Source organism: Oncorhynchus clarkii, chromosome 30, assembly GCF_045791955.1.
Source record: "Oncorhynchus clarkii lewisi isolate Uvic-CL-2024 chromosome 30, UVic_Ocla_1.0, whole genome shotgun sequence".
NCBI lineage: Eukaryota > Metazoa > Chordata > Actinopteri > Salmoniformes > Salmonidae > Oncorhynchus > Oncorhynchus clarkii.
In genome coordinates, this window is record NC_092176.1 from 8071829 (window position 1) to 8093413 (window position 21585).

Consider the following 21585-nt stretch of genomic DNA (forward strand, 5'->3'; position numbering starts at 1 on the left):
ACTCCTGATGTCCCTACCAGTGAGAAGCGTACCTACAGTGGGGAGAACAAGTATTTGATACACTGCCGATTGTACAGGTTTTCCTACTTACAAAGCATGTAGAGGTCTGTAATTTTTATCATAGGTACAACTGTGAGTTGACGGAATCTAAAACAAAAATCCAGAAAATCACATTGTATGATTTCTAAGTAATTAATTTGCATTTTATTGCATGACATAAGTATTTGATCACCTACCAACCAGTAAGAATTCCGGCTCTCAGAGACCTGTTAGTTTTTCTTTAAGAAGCCCCCCTGTTCTCCACTCATTACCTGTATTAACTGCACCTGTTTGAACTCGTTACCTGTATAAAAGACACCTGTCCACACACTCAATCAAACAGACTCCAACCTCTCCACAATGGCCAAGACCAGAGAGCTGTGTAAGGACATCAGGGATAAAATTGTAGACCTGCACAAGGCTGGGATGGGCTACAGGACAATAGGCAAGCAGCTTGGTGAAATGGCTGTTGGCGCAATTATTAGAAAATGGAAGAAGTTCAAGATGACGGTCAATCACCCTCGGTCTGGGGAATCCTGCAGACAATCCTGTCTCAGAGCTCTACGGACAATTCCTTCGACCTCATGGATTGGTTGTTGCTCTTACTTGCACTGTCAACTGTGGGACCTTATATAGACGTGTGTCTTTTGAAATCATGTCCAATCAATGGAATCAAGTTGTAGAAACATCTCAAGGATGATCAATGGAAACTGGATGCACCAGAGCTCAATTTTGAGTCTCATAGGAAAAGGTCTGAATACTTTTATTTTTAATACATTTGCAAACATTTCTAGATGTATTGTGTGTAGATTGAGGAGTAAAAAAATATATTTCATCCATTTTAGAATAAGGCTGTAACATAACAAAGTGTGGAAAAAGGGGTCTAAATACTTTCCCAATGCACTGTACACGACATGACCAAAGGTATGTGGACACCTGCTTGTTGAACATCTCATTCCAAAATCATGGACATTAATATGGAGTTGGTCCCCTTTTTTGCTGCCATAGCAGCCTCCACTGTTCTGGGAAGTCTTTCCACTAGATGTTGGAACATTGCTGCAGGGACTTGCTTCCATTCAGCCACAAGTATTAGTGAGGCCGGGCACTGATGTTGGGTGATTAGGCCTGGCTCGCAGTCGGCGTTCCAATTCATCTCAAAGGTGTTTGATTGGGCTGAGGTTAGGGCTCTGTGCAGGCCAGTCAAGCTTTTCCACACCGATCTTGACAAACCATTTCTGTACAGACCTCGCTTTGTGCACGGGGGCATTGTCATGCTGAAACAGGAAAGGGCCTTCCCCAAACTGTTGGCACACAGTTGGAAGCACAGAATCGTATAGAATGTCATTGTATCCCGTAGTGTTAAGATTTCCCTTCACTGTAACTAAGGGACTTAGCCCAAACCATGAAAAACAGCCCCAGACCATTATTCCTCCTCCACCAAACTTTACAGATGGCACTATGCATTGGAGCAGGTTCTCCTGGCATCCGCCGAATCGATTGCCAGACCATGAAGTGTGATTCATCACTCCAGAGAACTCGTTTCCACTGCTCCAGAGTCCAATGGCGGCGAGCTTCATACCACTCCAGCCATCACTTGGCATTGTGCATGGTGATCTTATGTTTGTTTGCTGCTGATCTGCCATGGAAACCCATTTCAATAAGTTCCTGAACAGTTGTGCTGCTGCCGTTCTGTGAGCTTGTGTGGCCTACCACTTTGCGGCTGAGCCGTTATCGCTCCTAGATGTTTCCACTTCACAATAACCGGGGCAGCTCTAGCAGGGCAGAAATTTCAGGAACTGACTTTTTGGAAAGGTGCATCCTATGACATTGCCACGATGAAAGTCATTGAGCTCCTAAAAATAAAAAAGTAATTGAGCTCTTCAGTAAGGGCATTCTACTGCCAATGTTTGTTTATGTAGATTCCATGGCAGTGTGCTAACGGGTGTGGCTGAAATTGCCTCTTCACTCACATACTTTTGTATATATAGAGTATGTTTCCTTAAGAGTTGTACAGAGTAGAATATTATTCAAATTGAATTGCATCTGTAAAAAAAAATTGAATTGCTGCTTCCACCAAGTATTAACTCGGTGTGAATTTTTTTTACATTTAGAAAGTGTTCTATACTTTTTCTTTTACTTAGAAAATGTGGAGCAGGTTGTGTAAATCTGTAGGGGGAAAAATCTAATTGAATGCCTTTTTTGACAATTGGAAAAGGAGTTTGTAGACTTTCACTAGGCACTGTATGAGTTAGACCGTAAAGACTACATCATGTCTACTGAGCAAAATAAATGATAAAAACTAACCACACATGGCTGCTTTAAGACAGACCTTATTAAATATGGCTTATACAGGCAGTCCTCCTGTTTGGTGAAAGTGTGGATGTTTAAGAAATCTAGGTACAGATTTAGCTACAGTTTACCACCTTCTAACAATGTTTTTGTTGGCATTTATTGTATGTACTATACACCTAATTTCTGATTACAGGGGAAGGTGTTCCCTAAACTGAGAAACAAGGGCTCCTCGGACTTAGTGTCCGATAAGGAGGAGGATGAGGCCACAGACTATGTCTTCCGCATCCTGTTCCCCAACAGCCAATCAGAGTTTGGTAAGTGACTTTGACCCCTCCTCCAGAGCACTGGTAATATCCTGGTTTTCATTTGCTCCATGACACCTATTATCCGACTGTTAACTTCAGGTGGCCCCGGAGTGAGGTTTTTTGTTTATTTTTGTTATCCAACTGTCCTCATTGTCCGTTCCAGTGACTATAACACACCCTCCCCGTGTTTCCCCGGGGGCTCCTCTCCTGTCCCGCTCCTTCTCCCTCCATCTGAGAGGACAGCCCCTGACCAAAGGGATCTTGGTGGTCCCTAAGCGCTCCTGCAGCTATCCCAGAGACCACTCCTCAACCACCACAGGGAACAGCTGTAATGTTGCCACACCTCAGCTCCTCCATCTGTCTGTCTGTCCACTTCCTTTGCTTCAATCACCGCCTCGCACTCTGTCTCCTCCCTGAAAACCTTACAAATGAGTCCCCTAATCATGCACTCTCTGTCCCCTTTCCTTAACCTCAGTCCCTCTTGGACAACAGGTTGCTGACCACGGGTCTTCCAATCGAAAAATCTAAACGTTATGTCAAGGTGCATAGTGGTTTAGAGTAGTAGCAAAATAGCAAATGTTGAAATTGACATGTTAAAGGCTGAATCCTAAGTTCAGGTGCACACACAACTCAGAAATGCATGCCTTGACGTCTATGAAACATTTGCGTGAAGAACTTTAGTATGTGTGGGCTAACAGAATAAAGAAAGCCCAATAAGAATGTCGCCATTACGATGCCAACAGACAGTTGTACACCCTCCACAGATTGACATGTTTTGATTCCCCAAATGTCCTTGGTGATGTGCTTGATTTGTTCTCCAATACCACCTAACCTCTATGGCAGCTATTAACCTATCCTCTAATCTAATGAAGGATCATGTCCAGTATCATACCCAATCTGTCTAATTCAGCTGTGCTCGTGTCTTGAGAATCATCTCCAGAGGTGTCCAAATCATGATTGTGCAATGTGACTGTGTCTGAGAGTTTGAGGCTGTGCAGTTACAGTATAGGTCAGAGTTTGACCAGGGTCAAATACAGGTATCTGCCAAAATAAAGGAAACACCAACATAAAGTGTCTTATTAGGGCATTGGGCCACCATGTGCTGCCACAACAGCATCAATGCGCTTGGCATAGATTCTATAAGTGTTTGGAACTCTGTTGGAGGGATGCGACCCTGTTCTTCCATAAGAAATTCCATGATTTGGTGTTTTGTCGATGGAAAACGCTGTCTCAGGCGGCGCTTCAGAATCTCCCAGAAGTGTTCAATTGGGTTGCAATCTGGTGACTGAGACACACTCACGCGCCCTTTAAACCTCACGCGCCCTTTAAACCTCACGCGCCCTTTAAACCTCACGCGCCCTTTAAACCTCACGCGCCCTTTAAACCTCACGCGCCCTTTAAACCTCACGCGCCCTTTAAACCTCACACGCCCTTTAAACCTCACACGCCCTTTAAACCTCACACGCCCTTTAAACCTCACACACCCTTTAAACCTCACACGCCCTTTATGCTCCTTTGAGACCCCTCTTTTGAAGTCACTAACTACGTTTCCATCCACAGTTTTTATGCAAGTTAAGATATACCTTTTTAAAAACAAAATCCCAACAGCTATGATGGAAACAGGATGTTTTGGTGCAAATTTATAAATGCAACAGATTTTTTTTGTTTGACATGGTGGGATATTTTTGTGTCTGTAAAATGTACAGTTGGAAGTTTACATACACCTTAGCCAAATACATTTCTTTTTTTTATTTTTTATTTTTTTTTATTTTTTTTTATTTTTTAGGGTTGACCCCATTTAGTCCACTTGTTTGGTCGATCAAGAGATATATATTTTTTTTTTTTTTTGAATTTTACCCCTTTTTCTCCCCAATTTCGTAGTATCCAATTGTTGTAGTCTCATCGCTACAACTCCCGTACGGGCTCGGGAGAGACGAAGGTTGAAAGTCATGCATCCTCCGATACACAACCAACCAAGCCGCTGCTTCTTTAACACAGCGCACATCCAACCCGGAAGCCAGCCGCACCAATGCGCCGGAGGAAACACCGTGCACCTGGCCACCTTGGCTAGCGTACACTGCGCCCAGCCCGCCACAGGAGTCGCTGGTGCGCGATGAGACAAGGACACCCCTACCGACCAAGCCCTCCCTAACCCGGGCGACGCTAGGCCAATTGTGCGTCGCCCCACGGACCTCCCGGTCGCGGCCGGTTACGACAGAGCCTGGGCGCGAACCCAGGACTCTGATGGCACAGCTGGCGCTGCAGTACAGCGCCCTTAACCACTGCGCCACCCGGGAGGCAGCCAAATACATTTCAACTCAGTTTCACAATTTCTGACATTTAATCCTAGTAAAAATTCCCTATCTTAGGTCAGTTAGGATCACCACTTTATTGTAAGAATGTGAAATGTCAGAATAATAGTAGAGAATGATTTAGTTCTGCTTTTATTTATTTCATAACATTCAGAGTGGGTCAGAAGTTTACATACACTCAATTAGTATTCGGTAGCATTGCCTTAAACAATTTAAAATTCGGGTCAATCGTTTCGGGTAGCCTTCCACAAACTTCCCACAATAAGTTGGGGGAATTTTGGCCCATTCCTCCTGACAGAGCTGGTGTAACCGAGTCAGGTTTGTAGGCCTCTTTGCTCGCACACGCTTTTTCAGTTCTGCACACAAATGTTCTATGGATTGAGGTCAGGGCTTTGTGATGGCCACTCCAATAACTTGACTTTGTTGTCCTTAAGCCATCATTTTGGAAGTATGCTTGGGGTCATTGTCCATTTGGAAGACCCATTTGCGACCAAGCTTTAACTTCCTGACTGATGCCTTGAGGTGTTGCTTCAATATATCCACATAATTGTCCCTCTTCATGATGCCATCTATTTTGTGAAGTGCACCAGTCTCTCCTGCAGCAGAGCACCCCCACAACATGATGCTGCCACCCCCTTGCTTCACGGTTGGGATGGTGTTCTTCAGCTTGCAAGCCTCCCCCTTTTCCTCCAAACATAACGATGGTCATTATGGCCAAACTGTTCTATTTTTGTTTCATCAGACCAGAGGACATTTCTCCAAAAAGTACGATCTTTGTCCGCATGTGCAGTTGCAAACCGTAGTTTGGCTTTTTTTAATGGCGGTTTTGGAGCAGTGGCTTCTTCCTTGCTGAGCGGCCTTTCAGGTTATGTTGATATAGGACTCGTTTTACTGTGGATATAGATACCTTTGTACCTGTTTCCTCCAGCATCTTCACAAGATCCTTTGCTGTTGTTCTGGGATTGATTTGCACTTTTCGTACCAAAGTACGTTCATCTCTAGGAGACAGAACTCGTCTCCTTTCTGAGCGGTATGACGGCTGCGTGGTCCCATGGTGTTTATACTTGCGTACTATTGTTTGTACAGATGAACGTGGTACCTTCAGGCATTTGGAAATTGCTCCCAAGGATGAACCAGACTTGTGGAGGTCTACAAAAAAATGTCTGAGGTCTTGGCTGATTTCTTTTCATTTTCCCATGATGTCAAGCAAAGAGGCACTGAGTTTGAAGTTAGGCCTTGAAATACATCCACAGGTACACCTCCTTGACTGAAATGATGTCATTTAGCCTATCAGAAGCTCCTAAAGCCATCATTTTCTGGAATTTTCCAAGCTGTTTAAAGGCACAGTCAACTTAGTGTATGTAAACTTCTGACCCACTGGAATTGTGATACAGCAAATTATAAGTGACATAATCTGTCTGTAAACAATTGTTGGAAAAATACTTATGTCATGCACAAAGCAGATGTCCTAACCGACTTGGCAAAATTATAGTTTGTTAACAATACATTTGGGGAGTGGTTGAAAAAAATGAATTTTAATGACTCCAACCTAAGTGTATGTAAACTTCCGTCTTCAACTGTATTATGCGAGAAATTGCGATGGAAAGGCCTTTATGCACAAATATTGATATAATAACCATCATATCAAAGTGAACTTGGAGTCACGCGATGATATCTAGTGTGGTTGTCCCACTACGACTCAATAAACCATTCAGTTTATTTGGCTACAGATTAAATAAATGATGATGAACTTCACAGGTTGGTGAAAGAGCAAGGTGATGAGTTTGATGCTCCTTTCTAGTAAATATCGAGAGTCTTCTTCTGGTGACATGATGATTTATGCTTGTCTGCCGTTTTGACCACTAAAAATATGAATAATCTCATCATGTAGACCAGCCAACTCACGCAGCCTACCTGCACTGTATCTGTGAGCTGTTGGCTAGAGCGTACGTGTCAAGACCAGAGTGGTCACATTTGCTATTTAACGCAACAGTTTGTGACAAAACTATCGTTAGAGTTGAAAATGCAGTGGAAACACATTGAACTTTAGATTTTTATTCAGTACGTGAAAACTTAGTGCACACAAAATGTACCTTTTTTTGCTTATGTCATCACGCACTGATTTTTATCCGCAACAAGTCAGTTTGGTGGAAACACAACACTGGTGGGAAAACATGCACATTTACTTCATGCTGAGTGTTTTGAATATTCGCCATGAAACTATCGCCAAGAGGATGGAAACCTAGCTACTGAGATCTCTTCTAGCCATGGTAGCCAAAATAATGGGCAACTGGGCATTTTTAAATATGACCCTAAGCATGATGGAATGTTTTAATTGCTTCATTAACTCAGGAACCACACCTGTGTGGAAGCACCGGCGTTCATTACATTTCCTTTATTTTGGCAGTTTCCTGTACATATAAGTCATATACTCACAAATACTTGAGCTTTGCTTGATATAGTTTGCCCAGTACAATGGCAACTCCAAGCTAAATCAGGTACACCTCAAATACTTTCAAGTATTTGATTTATGTACTTGACGTGGGGCTGATTTCGTGGGGCTGATTTCAAACCTCATACTGTGCGCTAACCATGATGCTTGTGTGCGTTGTTCTGTGATGCAGTGGCTCCAGAGCTAATGGACCAGGGGGCCAACATCTGGCAGCCCATCCCCAGGAAGTCCTCCTACTCATCCTGTACCCAGGGCAGCTTCTCAGATGGAGGACCCCCCAACGGTTGCAACCATGAAAGGTCAGAGACGGACACACACTGGTGGTTACCCAGACATCATCCCTGGCATTTACCGATTCCACTGACCTAAACTAGTATTTGAACCCGGGTCTGTGGAGCTCGTATCTTTCTCAGGTCAGTAGGATCGGTAAAGGCTGAAGATCGAAGAGAAGGCATTATGGAGGACACTTTGATTTAAATGCCGTTTCCCTCTACAGAGCCCCTTTGAAGCTGCTGTGTGACCAAATGAAGTATCAGATAATCTCCCGGGCGTTCTACGGCTGTATGTGATTGTGAACACAACTCTTCTATCTTTTCTACTCCTAGATGATTTGCAATGCGTTGCAATGTATTTTAATTTCAAACAGTTCATCAATTAGCCTAGCGTCCAACTAATAATTAGGTGTCGGATGTTTGAACGCCTTATTAAATACTTTATCTCAGAAATGAGGATCATTTGAAAGCGGTTATGTTTTTATATTTCAGGGCTAGCTTATTGTCGTCAACTATCCACTGTACGTACACACCTCTCGGCCCTGGTCAACCACACTATCGTGGCACCCGATGTGCCCTGCGATGCCTTCACGGGCCTCACCGCTGAGGTGTGGCAGAGGTTCCTTCAGGACTGCACTGTAAGTATCACCATCACATTATTAGCATTGTTGCTAACATCATCAGAGATACACACTGTACAGTACCAACCAGCCCAAACCCCCTGGCGACGAGATGCACGTGCACATACACACACACACTCATCTATATTCACCCATTAATCATCAAATTACTCACCACATTCTTACTCACACAACCAAACGTATGCAAGGGTGGCTTGCCATTAAGATCAACAACAGACATTTGCATGGGTGGGATTCAGTTGACTAATCAACCAATGAGAGGGATTCAGTTGACTAATCAACCAATGGGTGGGATTCAGTTGACTAATCAACCAATGGGTGGGATTCAGTTGACTAATCAACCAATGGGAGGGATTCAGCTAATAATCTATCTGGTTCATCCATGTGTGTCCAATCCTGTGTTTGTACAGTCCTACTGTCTGTATTCAATCTGGGCATTTAGCTAAAAGGGCTAGATTATGGGCTCCCGCACAGCGGTCTAAGGCACTGCATCTCAGTGCTTGAGGCGTCACTACAGACACCCTGGTTCGATTCCAGGCTGTATCACAACCGGCCGTGATTGGGAGTCCCATAGGGCGGCACACAATTGGCCCAGCGTCGTCCGGGTTTGGCCAGGGTAGGCCGTCATTGTAAGTAAGAATTTGTTCTTAACCGATTTGCCTAGTTAAATATTTTTTTTATTATGTATTATACATTATTCAACAGTGAATTAGGACCCCCACTGACATCCAGTGTACACAACCATTCTGCAGAATAATTGATCTACTCTAGATAAGCCACTGGCCTGCTTTTTTTGTTTTGTACACAATGTGTTCTTGTGAATTGTTTTAGGTCAGTGTACAGTATATGTAAACGTTAGTCTATTCATGTGTGGGTACATCGTTGTGTGTACTGTACAGTATATTCCGACCTGGGCTCACCTGGCACAATAGAACCAATGGAATAGTTCTAAAAGTAAAACCCGCACTCTAGACAGGCTCGATCAAACTCACAAAACTAGTAACTTAAAGAAAACGACAACTACTGGTATTTGAACCCAAGTCTGTACAGAGGAATTTCTATATCTCATTGACTGAGGTCTGTCCCTCTCTGCTCTCCAGGCCTATAACGAGCAGGAGCTGCTGCGCCTGGTGTACTTCGGCGGTGTTGATCCTTCGCTGCGTAAGGAGGTGTGGCCCTTCCTCCTGGGCCACTACCAGTTTGGCATGTCTGAGTCTGACAGGAAAGAGGTTGGTGTCACACTTGCCATTTAGATGTCACCACCAAAACCCCTTGACCTCCAACCCCTGACCCTTGCCCTGTGACACTGCAGGTGGATGAGCAGGTGCGGGCGTGCTACGAGCAGACCATGAGCGAGTGGCTGGGCTGCGAGGCCATCGTGCGGCAGCGGGAGAAGGAGCAGCATGCAGCGGCGCTGGCTAAGTGCTTGTCTGTCTCGGCCAGCGTGGATAATCCCAACCCTGTCCAGAGGATGCTGCACCATGACTCCAGCATCAGCAATGAGGTGACGCGCGCGCACCTGTCCACACGCACACATAGCCTTGTGGCACACAAGATACCCGGTGGTCCAATATGTTGTTTTGACCAAGATGTTAGATCTCCAACGCCTCAAAGTACAAAGCATATAGTGAAGTGTTCACTTGGGTCACCAATAATACACGGCCTTTATTACAGTTACGTATCATTGCATACAGGCCCACAGAATCACTTGTCCACATTAGAATGTTGTGTTGTGCCAGGTTTTTATTGACCTGTTTTCTCCCCTGTTGGTTCTCTGGTACTAACCATGCCAGTCCTCCCGGAGCTGCAGCTCAGACAGACAGAGCCTGGCTCGCCTGCAGAGTGACTCCAGCAGCAGCACCCAGGTACCCCTCATGCACTCTGAGAGTCCTATTAAATACTGTAGATGAAATGTTACATTGATTTTGTATATCATTCTATCCCCCTCTATGCTCACATAATTGAAAGTAGCAATTATTCCTAATAATTAACCATACGAATAATAACACACACAGGGCTGAATACACACTTGCCTGCCTGTATACAGGTGATTCTACAAAAGTTTAGCAAATTACAGTCCCATTCCCGCAAAAACAATTTAAAAAACGCTTAAGTCTCCAAACTTAAGACATTTATTTACATCATGATATGTTCTAATTCAATCCAAGGCAATAAAACATATTGTACAAAGTAATATAGTACACAATTTAGGATAAAGTAATTGTTTATATTTAGCGGTGGCTGTCCCGAACCCTGACTCCTGAACTTCATAGAAAATAAAGCAATTAATGATTTGAGTTGTATTGTTACATTGAAATACACTGATCTAATAAGTAGTTTGGTTTCTTTTTAAACAGCTTTCTCAAAGGCTGTCCCAACTTTTGATGTCACTACTGAAACACACATGTTAGAAGACCTTAGAATAAATGTGCCTTAAGTCACACCCCTGCAGATGTCACCAGGTGACGAGACTGTACCCCACATGGTGAGTAGTCTGTCCTGCAAACCTTTAGGAGAAAATCAGTGAGCAAGTTGGTAAATCTTCATGTATTTTTTTTACAGTGTCACTAATGTATCAAGAAGTATAAGAAGTACGCCTTTGTGACTAAAATATATGTTTGCTGGGATGTACATCCGTCCAAATGGAAAATAGCTAACTATAGGGATTCTTTTAAATACAAAATAAGTCAAAATTGTACAAACTGAAATGGTCACAACAATTGACACCATTAGAGATATATATTTGTATCTGCGGCAGTATGGCGTTTGTGACAGCATGGGCAGCGCCATTGAGGATAAGTCCCTTCTAAAGTTGCATGTGACGTGCTCTACCAACTGAGCTACAGAAGACCACCATGTGGGTAGGGGACAAGTGTACACTTCAGGAAAAAGTATTGTATTGAAATGTATAGCCAGCAGGGGGGCTCCCAAATCTATTTGGCCAAAACATAGATGTCTATAATGTGCTCTACTGTACTATACTGTATCCTACTGTACTCAAATTTACTCTATTTGAGTTTCTTACGATTGAAGAAAGGGCCTATGGACTCTTGATTTAGTGGTCTTGGTCTTGAGACATAACAAAAATAAAGTCTTATCTCACTGGGTCTGGATCTTGGGACCAATGTCCTGGTATAAATATTGGTATTGGCCTGGATATTACCTTAGTCTTTGGTTTACAAACCATAGGCAACCCAATTTAAAGAAGGCAATGCTCTCTGATGATTGGCTGATCACTCTCAACCCATAGCAATCCCCACCCATTGGACCCAAGTCATAATTGAAACATCTAACAACATCATTAATTGGATGTATAAGTAATTCAATCAATTAACACGTTTCAGATTCATACAGTCAACAGAGAACAATAGAGATTATATTTCTATAAATTCAATTTAAAAACTCTAGTTAAATGGTATGCAAATAGCATTTATAAAATGTACAGTATCAGTCAAGTTTGGACACACCTAATCATTCAAAGGTTTTTCTTTATTTTTACTATTTTCTACATTGTAGAATAATAGTGAAGACATCAAAACTATGAAATAGTGTCACAGTCCCCGGTTCGATTCCAGGCTGTATCACATCCAGCCGTGATTGGGAGTGTCACGGATCCCTCCGGAACTTTCATTACGCACACCTGTCCCCTATTCCCACTGATTAGTACTTGTATAAGTGTGCCCTTTGATTTCCATCCGTTGGTGCGTGTGAGTACCTGTGCTGTGTGGTTTGGACTTTTGTGCCCTTGTGGATTGCGCAGATGATTACGGGTCTCGTCCCGTGTGTTAATCATTGTGCACGTGTTATTTATTCGAGGTACTCCTCCCTCTTTTGTTTTGGGTTTCTACCTTGTTTTGTTACGTGTTTGTTTGGTCTTCGTCCCTGTGCCTTTACACGGGACGCTGTAATTTGGGCTTAATAAAAAACCCTATTGTGCGTTTCTGCGCCTGTCTCCAGAATCTCTTCATACCAACGTGACAGGGTGTCTCATAGGGCGGTGCACAATTGGCCTAGCATCGTCTGGGTTTGGCCGAGGTAGGCTGTCATTGTAAATAAGAATTTGTTCTTAACTGGCTTGCCTAGTTACATAAATATTGGCATAAACACTCTTGGCATTCTCTCAACCAGCTTCATGAGGAATGCATTTCCAACAGTCTTGAAGGAGTTCCCACATATGCTGATCACTTGTTGGCTGCTTTTCCTCTACTCTGCGAACCAACTCATGCCAAACCATCTCACTTGGGTTGAGGTTGGGTGATTGTGGAGGCCAGGTCATCTGATGCAGCCCTCCATCACTCTCCTCTGTCAAATAGCCCTTACACAGCCTGGAGGTGTGTGTTTTGGGTCAAAGGATAGTCCCACTAAACGCAAATGGGATGGCATATTGCTGCAGAATGCTGTGGTAGCCATGCTGGTTAAGTGTGCCTTGAATTCTAAATAAATCACTAACAGTGTCACCAGCAAAGCACCGCACACAATCACACCTCCTCCTACATTCTTCAAGGTGGGAACCACACATGCGGAGATCAACCGTTCACCTACTCACAGAGACACGGAGGTTGGAACAAAAAATGTACAATTTGGACCAAAGGACAGATTTCCACCAGTCTAATGTCCATTGCTCGTGTTTCTTGGCCCAAGCAAATCTCATCTTTTTGGTGTCCTCTAGTAGTGAGGCACTTTGAAGCAATTTGACCATGATGGCCTGATTCACCCAGTCTCCACTAAATAGTTGATGTTGAGATGTCTGTTACTTGAACTCTGAAGCATTTATTTGGGCTGCAATCTGAGTTGCAGTTAACTCTAACTTATCTCTGCAGCAGAGGTAACTCTGGGTCTTCCTTTCCTGTGGCGTTCCTCGTGAGAGCCAGTTTCATCATAACGCTTGATGGTTTTTGTGACTGCACTTGAAGAAACTTTAAAGGTTCTTGACATTTTCCAGACGTTCATGTCTTCAAGTAATGATGGACTGTTGTTTCTCTTTGCTTATTTGAGCTGTTCTCGCCTTAATAGCTATTTGGTATTTCACCAAATAGGGATATCTTCTGTATACAACCCCTTGTCACAGCACAACTGATTGGCTCAAACACATTAAGAAGGAAAGAAATTCTACAAATGAACTTTTAACAAGGCACACCTTTTAATTGAAATACATTCCAGGTGACTACCTCATGAAGCTGGTTGAGAGAATGCCAAGAGTGTGCAAAGCTGTCAAGGCAAAGGGTGACTACTTTGAAGAATCACAAATATAAAATACATTTTGATTCGTTTTACACTATTTTGGTTACTACATGATTCCATATGTTATTTCATAGTTTTGATGTCTTCACTATTATTCTACAATGTAGAAAATAGCAAAAAATAAAGAAAAACCCTTGAATGAGTAGGTGTGGCCAAACTTTTGACTGCCACTGTATCTGTAATAGAAGGTTAATAAAATGACTACTGTGCATGGTTCTCCCTTCATTGCAACTTTCTCACTATGTTTTGGTAGTGACAAATTTAGTGGGGTGATAAGGAATTCAGGTAAATACTGTATATACTGTATGTTGGAATAGTTTTTCTTCCAACCCCCAATTTGCACCACTTCTGTAGCATGACTCATACACTAGAGCTGCTTAGTCCCACAATACTGAAAAGTGTAGAACACAATCACTATTTATGGAAATATGTTGTATTATGGCTTCAAGATAAGCATCTTAGAGCGCCTCCAAAAGCTAGACATTGTTCCGACACACAATTTGTTGCTTTTTTATACATTTAATCTTTCAATTTTTGTTGTTTTATACAACTATAATATTCCTAATGTTGCAAACCTATGTAAAAAAGAAAATGACTGGGATGGGTAAAAATCCTGGGATTCCAGTGTTGGTAGAAACAAATGTCAAAGCTGTATCAAGTAAAGAAAAGCCTACTGTCCTAGGTGAAGCATTTGCAGTGGTTCATAGATGTCAGCACCTGTATGATGAGAGTAAGATGAGACTTTGGGGAAAGTTAAAGGAGCATGGACATGTTTTAAAGAAAAAAGGGGAGTAAGGAGAAGCTATGGATGCAGAGTTTTCTCTGTATGATATGACAAGGGCGTTGGAGGGATGCGGACGGACTGCTCCTTGAGAAGATAGGGTGTGTTATGTGATGTTTAACGTGCACCGGGCAGTGCGTTGGAAGCAGTGTTAGGGTTGTTTAAGAAGGTGCTGAGGACTGGGGTGATACCTGCTGGGTGGAAACGTGTGGCGGTCCAGAATTGTCAATGTGGTTTGAAGTAGACAATGGTTCTTCTCAGGGACGTGTGGTTAGTCCTGTGTTGTTCACCCTGATAGATTTATATATTTAAAAAGGTGGGACAGGGACTGAGTGTGGCCTTGTATGCTGATGATGGGGCTGGATGGGAGAGAGGTAGGAATGTGGAATATGTGATGAGGAAGAACCTGTGGGAGTTGTGGAAGATCGGTCTCTAACATGGTGGTTTAGGACGTCTGTGGCCAAGACCTGCTTTATGGTGTTTGTATAGGAGGAAGGTTAAAGATGTTAGGCTGCAAATATACGTTCAGGATATAGATTGGGTGTCTGAGTCGAAGTATTTAGAGTATGTGGTTTGATGAGAGGCTTACGTGGAAGAGACATGTTGAGTATATTGAAAATAGGGGATGAAGGTGTAGAACCTCATGAGGGCAGTGGCAGGATGTGATTGGGGGTCGGATAGACAAACACTGTATATGTATCAGGCATTGATCAGGTCATCTTGGGATTATGGGTGCTTTGTATATGGATCGGCAGCCAAAACGGTACTACAGCGCCTGGATAGGATACAGTCAAGGGCCCTGAGAGTGTTTGTTGGTGCCTTCAGGACGACACCACTTCTTGAGGCATTGCAGGTGGATAGTGGGGAACTGGCACTGAGGATAAAGCGGGACAAACTTGCATTAGCGTACTCGGAAAGGTTGAAAAGGAGTTCAGAAAGATTTCCTGTCATGGCAAATGGGGAATGTTGGGACCGAGGAGTGGGTAAGCAGAAGGGTGGACAATTGGGCAGGAAGTGGTAGAATATGGACCAGGGGAGAGTGAGAAAGGGCCGGCAATTGCATTGGGGAACGTTCCTCCGTGGTTGTTTCCGAAACCAAGTGTAGCTGTGGATATGATTGAGGGAAGGTAAGGACAGGAGACGGGGTGTGGAGATGTATACATATATACACACTACCGTTCAAAAGTTTGGGGTCACTTATAAATGTCCTTGTTTTTGAAAGAAAAGCCCTTTTTTTTTGTCCATTTAAAATTCCAATGGCATGTTGTGTTAGCTAATCCAAGTTTATCATTTTAAAAGGCTAATTGATCATTAGAAAACCCTTTTGCAATTATGTTAGCAAGGCTGAAAGCTGTTATGTTGATTAAAGAAGCAATAAAACTGGCCTTCTTTAGACTAGTTGAGTATCTGGAGCATCAGCATTTGTGGGTTCAATTACAGGCTTAAAATGTTCAGAAACAAATAACTTTCTTCTGTATCTCATCAGTTTATTCTTGTTCTGAGAAATGAAGGCTATTCCATGTGAGAAATTGACAAGAAACTGAAGATCTCGAACAACACTGTACTAATCCCTTCACAGAACAGCGCAAACTGACTCTAATCAGAATAGAATGAGTGGGAGGCTCCGGTGCACAATTGAGCAAGAGGACAAGTACATTAGTGTCTAGTTTGAGAAACAGATGCCTCACAAGTCCTCAACTGGCAGCTTCATTAAATAGTATCCGCAAAACACGTGTGTGTGTGTGTGTGTGTGTGTGTGTGTGTGTACAGTTGAAGTTTACATACTGTACATCTTAGCCAAATACATTTAAACTCAGTTTTTCACAATTCCTGACATTGAATCCTGTTAAAAATTCTTCACAAGGTCCTTTGCTGTTGTTCTGGGATTGATTTGCAAGTTTCGCACCAAAGTACAGTGCATTGCGAAAGTATTCGGCCCCCTTGAACTTTGCGACCTTTTGCCACATTTCAGGCTTCAAACATAAAGATATAAAACTGTATTTTTTTGTGAAGAATCAACAACAAGTGGGACACAATCATGAAGTGGAACGACATTTTATTGGATATTTCAAACTTTTTTAACAAATCAAAAACTGAAAAATTGGGCGTGCAAAATTATTCAGCCCCTTTACTTTCAGTGCAGCAAACTCTCTCCAGAAGTTCAGTGAGGATCTAAGAATGATCCAATGTTGACCAAAATGACTAATGATGATAAATACAATCCACCTGTGTGTAATCAAGTCTCCGTATAAATGCACCTGCACTGTGATAGTCTCAGAGGTCCGTTAAAAGCGCAGAGAGCATCATGAAGAACAAGGAACACACCAGGCAGGTCCGAGATACTGTTGTGAAGAAGTTTAAAGCCGGATTTGGATACAAAAATATTTCCCAAGCTTTAAACATCCCAAGGAGCACTGTGCAAGCGATAATATTGAAATGGAAGGAGTATCAGACCACTGCAAATCTACCAAGACCTGGCCGTCCCTCTAAACTTTCAGCTCATACAAGGAGAAGACTGATGGCTGCAAAAGGTGGCGCTACAAAGTAATAACTTAAGGGGGCTGAATAATTTTGCACGCCCAATTTTTCAGTTTTTGATTTGTTAAAAAGGTTTGAAATATCCAATAAATGTTGTTCAACTTCATGATTGTGTCCCACTTGTTGTTGATTCTTCACAAAAAAATACAGTTTTATATCTTTATGTTTGAAGCCTGAAATGTGGCAAAAGGTCGCAAAGTTCAAGGGGGCCGAATACTTTCGCAATGCACTGTACGTTCATCTCTAGGAGACAGAACACGTCCCCTTCCTGAGCGGTATGACGGTTGCGTGGTCCCATGGTGTTTATACTTGCGTACAATTGTTTGTAAAGATAAACGTGGTACCTTCAGGAGTTTGGAAATTGCTTCCAAGGATGAACCAGACTTGTGGAGGTCTATGATTTTTTTTTCTGAGGTCTTGGCTGATTTCTTTTGATTTTCCCATGATGTCAAGCAAAGAAGCACTGAGTTTGAAGGTAGGCCTTGAAATACATCCACGGGTACACCTCCAAATGACTGAAATAATGTCAATTAGCTTATCAGAAGCTTCTAAAGCCATGACATAATTTTCTGGAATTTTCCAAGCTGTTTAAAGGCACAGTCAACTTGCATGTAAACTTTTGACCCACTGGAATTGTGATACAGTGAAATAATCTGTCTGTAAGCAATTGTTGGAAAAACTACTTGTGTCATGCACAAAGTAGTTGTCCTAACCGACTTGCCAAAAGTATAGTTTGTTATCAAGAAATGTGTGGAAATTTGTGTAGTGGTTGAAAAACTAGTTTTAATGACTCCAACCTAAGTGCATGTACACTTCCGACTTCAACTGTATGTATGTATGTATGTTTTAGAAAATCATTGTATTTGTTTTTAAGGAGATATATATATATATATATATATTACACACACACACAGATGGTTCAAAGGATCCAGTCAGTGGTAGGGAGGGGGCAAGAGTGTATATCCCAGATTTCAATGTTAGAGTATGTAAGTGGTTAACTGATTGTGTCAGTGTAGGTGGCCGAGTTGATGGCCATGATTCTAGGTTTGAGATGGGTGGAGGAGGTGAAACCATTCAGAGTGGTGATCTGCTCTGATTCAGCTGCAGTGTTGAGTAGTGTGAAGACGGGCAGGTCGGATAGGGGAGACTTGTGTATGGAAATGATGGAGCTGTTAATGGGATTGGAGAGGATGGGAGTGGTGGTAAAGCTTTTGTTGGGTTCCTCCCCAAGTGGGTGTGGAGGGTAATGAGAAGGCTGATGTGGTGGCTAAGAGTGCGGTGAGGAGAGAGGGTAGATATTCAGGTCCCGTTGGGCCGTAGGGAAGTTAAGTACTTGATCCAGGCAAAAGGGCTCGATCTTTGGCAAAGCGAGTGGGAAGCTAATAGTGAGAGGAGGCAATTTTATTGCATGCACCAGTCAGCTAAGGAAGAGGTGGGGAGTATGGGATGTAGTGCTGAACAGACTACAGTTTGGGCACACAGGTTTGAATGCCATTTTGTGAATGATTGGGTGACATGAAACAGGTCTGTGTGATGAGTGTTTAATGGAGGAAACGGTGGACCATGTGTTGATATTTTGTGAACTGTATGACGTAGATAGGGAGAGGTTGTGTGAAAGGGTTAGAGAGGCTGGACGGGGTTGGGGTTTAGGTGATGTAGTGGGGGAGGAAAGGGGAGGGAAATGTTGTCTAGGGCTCTATTTCACTTTCTTAGAGAAAATTGAATGAGGTAGGCCGTGACTGGCCTCACACTCCAGTACAGTAGGTGGCGGTGTATGCACCTTAAAAGTTGGATGCGATCCACCAACCCAATCTCAAAGAAGAAGAAAAGTTTGGGAAACACTGCTCTAGTCTATTACAGTTATATTTATATTGTTATATTATGTGTAAAGGGATCTTTTTGGAACCAGTATTCCTCAACCCCACATTATCTCGCCTGCTCAAAACCACACACTCTCGCCTGCTAGTTCTTCAGTTCACATCCTCCCTTCCCTTAGCCTGCTTCCCTCTGGCTTGTTCTTTTAGGTGTTTGAGTCTGTGGAGGAGGTGGATCAGATCGAGACCGAGCCCAAGAGCAAAGAGGCCAAGCAGGTGCCCAAGATCCCCAATGGAGGAGCCCTGCCCAATGGGACCAGCTCCCCAGACTCGGGGCACCCCTCCTCTCGCAACTTCTCAGTCACCTCGGGCCTGTCAGACCGCTCTCTGAGCACAGAGGACAGCACTGCGCCTGACACCACCCCTAAAAACATCACCAGCACTCCTCCACAGTTGGCCCCAGCCACACAGAGTCCAGTCAAAGCCCATGAGGAAGAGTTGGAGACTCAAAAAGCCCAACCCCCGGCCCTGCAGGAGGAGAAGGACCTCCAGGCCAAGAACCCACCAGAGAAGGAGGAAACAGAGAGTGCGACCGAAGTGACCCAGGAGATTGAGGGCAACGAGACAGAAGTGCCAGATATAGAAATAGACAAAAATACAGTGACAGTAGAGCCAGTAGAAACAGAAATGCGAGAAGTAGAACTTGACAAGAAGACAGAGGTGCTAGAGATTGAAATGGACAAAAAAACAGAGACAAGGGAGGACAAGGCAGCAGACCTAGGTGCGTTAGAGAGCCAGAAAACAGAGGAAGAAAATACTTCCGTGACTGGACCTGCCGAGACAGAAGAGGTAAGGATCAATGAAAAGGGGGACATTGAGTTACCGAAAGCAGAAGTGGATGCTGTAGAAGAAACGGTGAAGTCCAAAACAGATGAGTTCAAAACAACGGAGGCTAAAGAGCCTGAGACAGAAGTGGTGAAAATGTTGGATGGAGAGCCAACCATGCGAGCAGACACAGAGGAGTTGCAGTCACTGGAAGCAGAGACATTGAAAACTCAAGAGTCAAGAGAAACAGAGGACGAAGGATCAGAACCAGAGTATGTAGATCCAGAAGAGAATGAAACATCCCAAACAAACCATAGAGAGCCAAAAGAGGAGAAGGCATTGACATCAACTATGACTGCAGAAGCAATGGAGGACAAGACATCAGAATTCGAGGTTAAGCGAACTTCAGAGGCTGGAGAAACAAAGAGTGCTGAAACATCGGAAGTAAAGGAAGCTGAAGGAAAGATAATGGAAAAGACAGAAACTGAGAAAGAAGTAGAAGCCAATGAGACTTTAAAATTTGAAGAGGTAACCGAAACAAAGGGGGTTAAGACGATGTCACACGAAGAAGTTGCAGAGGAAAATGTGGCGGACATTACAAAATCTAAGGAAGTGGGAAAAAGAGAGGAGGAGACCAAGCGGTCAGCGATGGAGAAGAATACAAGCTCCGTAGCAGACACCAGGGTGGCAAGGGCAATGGAAGCATTTGGTAGCACCACCCAGAGTGAGGAGGCTCTGGCCACCACGGAATCTGAGGAGTCTCCTTCAGCCATTGAGATGGCAAACGTCTCCATTGCCCCACTGTGGGACCGGATTGGTCCGTGCGACAGTTCTGGGGGCGGGGCTGCTCTCTCTGAGGGCTCAGTCCCCCATCTGGAGCTCCAACTGGAGGAGGAGGAGCAGAGCAAAACCAGCCCAGAGGGCACAGAGTCCAACTTGTCAGAGGAGCCTGAGATGGAGAGCATCTTCCCACAATTTGACTCCCTGACCGTGGGCAGAGAGCTGACAAACGAGGACATCTCTCCAGTGTCATCCATCGGAACCACCTATTCTGTAGGCACCTGCCATTTTATTTTCATAATAATCGAGATTTATTTTGCTTTTTGTTTTTACAGTTACGAGTAAGTTATGCTTAAACATGTTGTGTGTGTGTGTGGGGGGGTTGCGCCTTTGTTGTAGCAAGAGCTTTTGGACATGTACACGATGAACCTGCACCGCATTGAGAAGGATGTCCAGAGGTGTGACAGAAACTACTGGTACTTTACCCCAGCCAACCTGGAGAAACTGCGCAACATCATGTGCAGGTAAAATAAAAACCATGTCTTTCATGATTCTCTAGTGCTCTTTTGCAGAAAGGTTTGGCAATAATCTATAAGTCATTATGTTTTGTGTGGAGCTCAATGTCAAATGGGAAAATAGGAAGAATGAATGAGTTACACCCGCACGTGATGCCGACTTCTTCTCTTCTCAGCTATATCTGGCAGCACCTGGAGATTGGCTATGTGCAGGGCATGTGTGACCTGCTGGCTCCCCTCCTTGTCATTCTGGATGATGGTGAGTTAACGCCGTTGAGGCAAGGCTGTGACTGTGTGTGTTTCTACCTCACTCTCCTCCTTGGTATTTGCGATATGAATTTTGCGATGGAAGAAAAATGTGTCAACCTTCATGACTATTTTGCCTTCCGAAATTTGATTTGATCAGTCCTTTTTTTTTTACTCGCACACATACAGATGTAGGATCTTAATTTGATCACTCTTTTGTTGCTGAAAATTGCAGGAAGTGAAGATGAGCTTCGTGATTTACATAATTTCACTGAAAACCCACACTAACGCACAGTTATATTAACGGTATTTCACTTCATGTAGCCTACTTTTGGCCAGTTAATAGCCTAACCACCAATCAAGGAACATAACTGACTAAACATTCAAATCCTGTTTTGACAAGATTATTTTTCTGTGGCAATAGGTCAAATTAAGATTCTATATAAACTTAGTCAAACGACAATCAGTCAATGAGGCTCATTATAGACTATCTCTATATCATACGGCAGTATTGGAATGTGAAGAAAGAGTA

General features: G+C 43.3%; 1 protein-coding gene across 1 annotated transcript in view; it reads left to right on the forward strand.

Moving 5' to 3' along the window:
* The window catches only part of LOC139390210 (small G protein signaling modulator 1-like), an 80542-nt gene that overhangs the window by 49317 nt on the left and 9640 nt on the right, over positions 1 to 21585 (forward strand). The window contains exons 12-22 of the mRNA XM_071137467.1: positions 2525 to 2645; positions 2800 to 2964; positions 7573 to 7699; positions 7897 to 7961; positions 8165 to 8310; positions 9414 to 9542; positions 9626 to 9817; positions 10107 to 10178; positions 18898 to 20565; positions 20692 to 20816; positions 20984 to 21066. Coding sequence (XP_070993568.1) covers positions 2525 to 2645; positions 2800 to 2964; positions 7573 to 7699; positions 7897 to 7961; positions 8165 to 8310; positions 9414 to 9542; positions 9626 to 9817; positions 10107 to 10178; positions 18898 to 20565; positions 20692 to 20816; positions 20984 to 21066 — 2893 coding nt within the window. The remainder of the gene's footprint in view (positions 1 to 2524; positions 2646 to 2799; positions 2965 to 7572; positions 7700 to 7896; positions 7962 to 8164; positions 8311 to 9413; positions 9543 to 9625; positions 9818 to 10106; positions 10179 to 18897; positions 20566 to 20691; positions 20817 to 20983; positions 21067 to 21585) is intronic.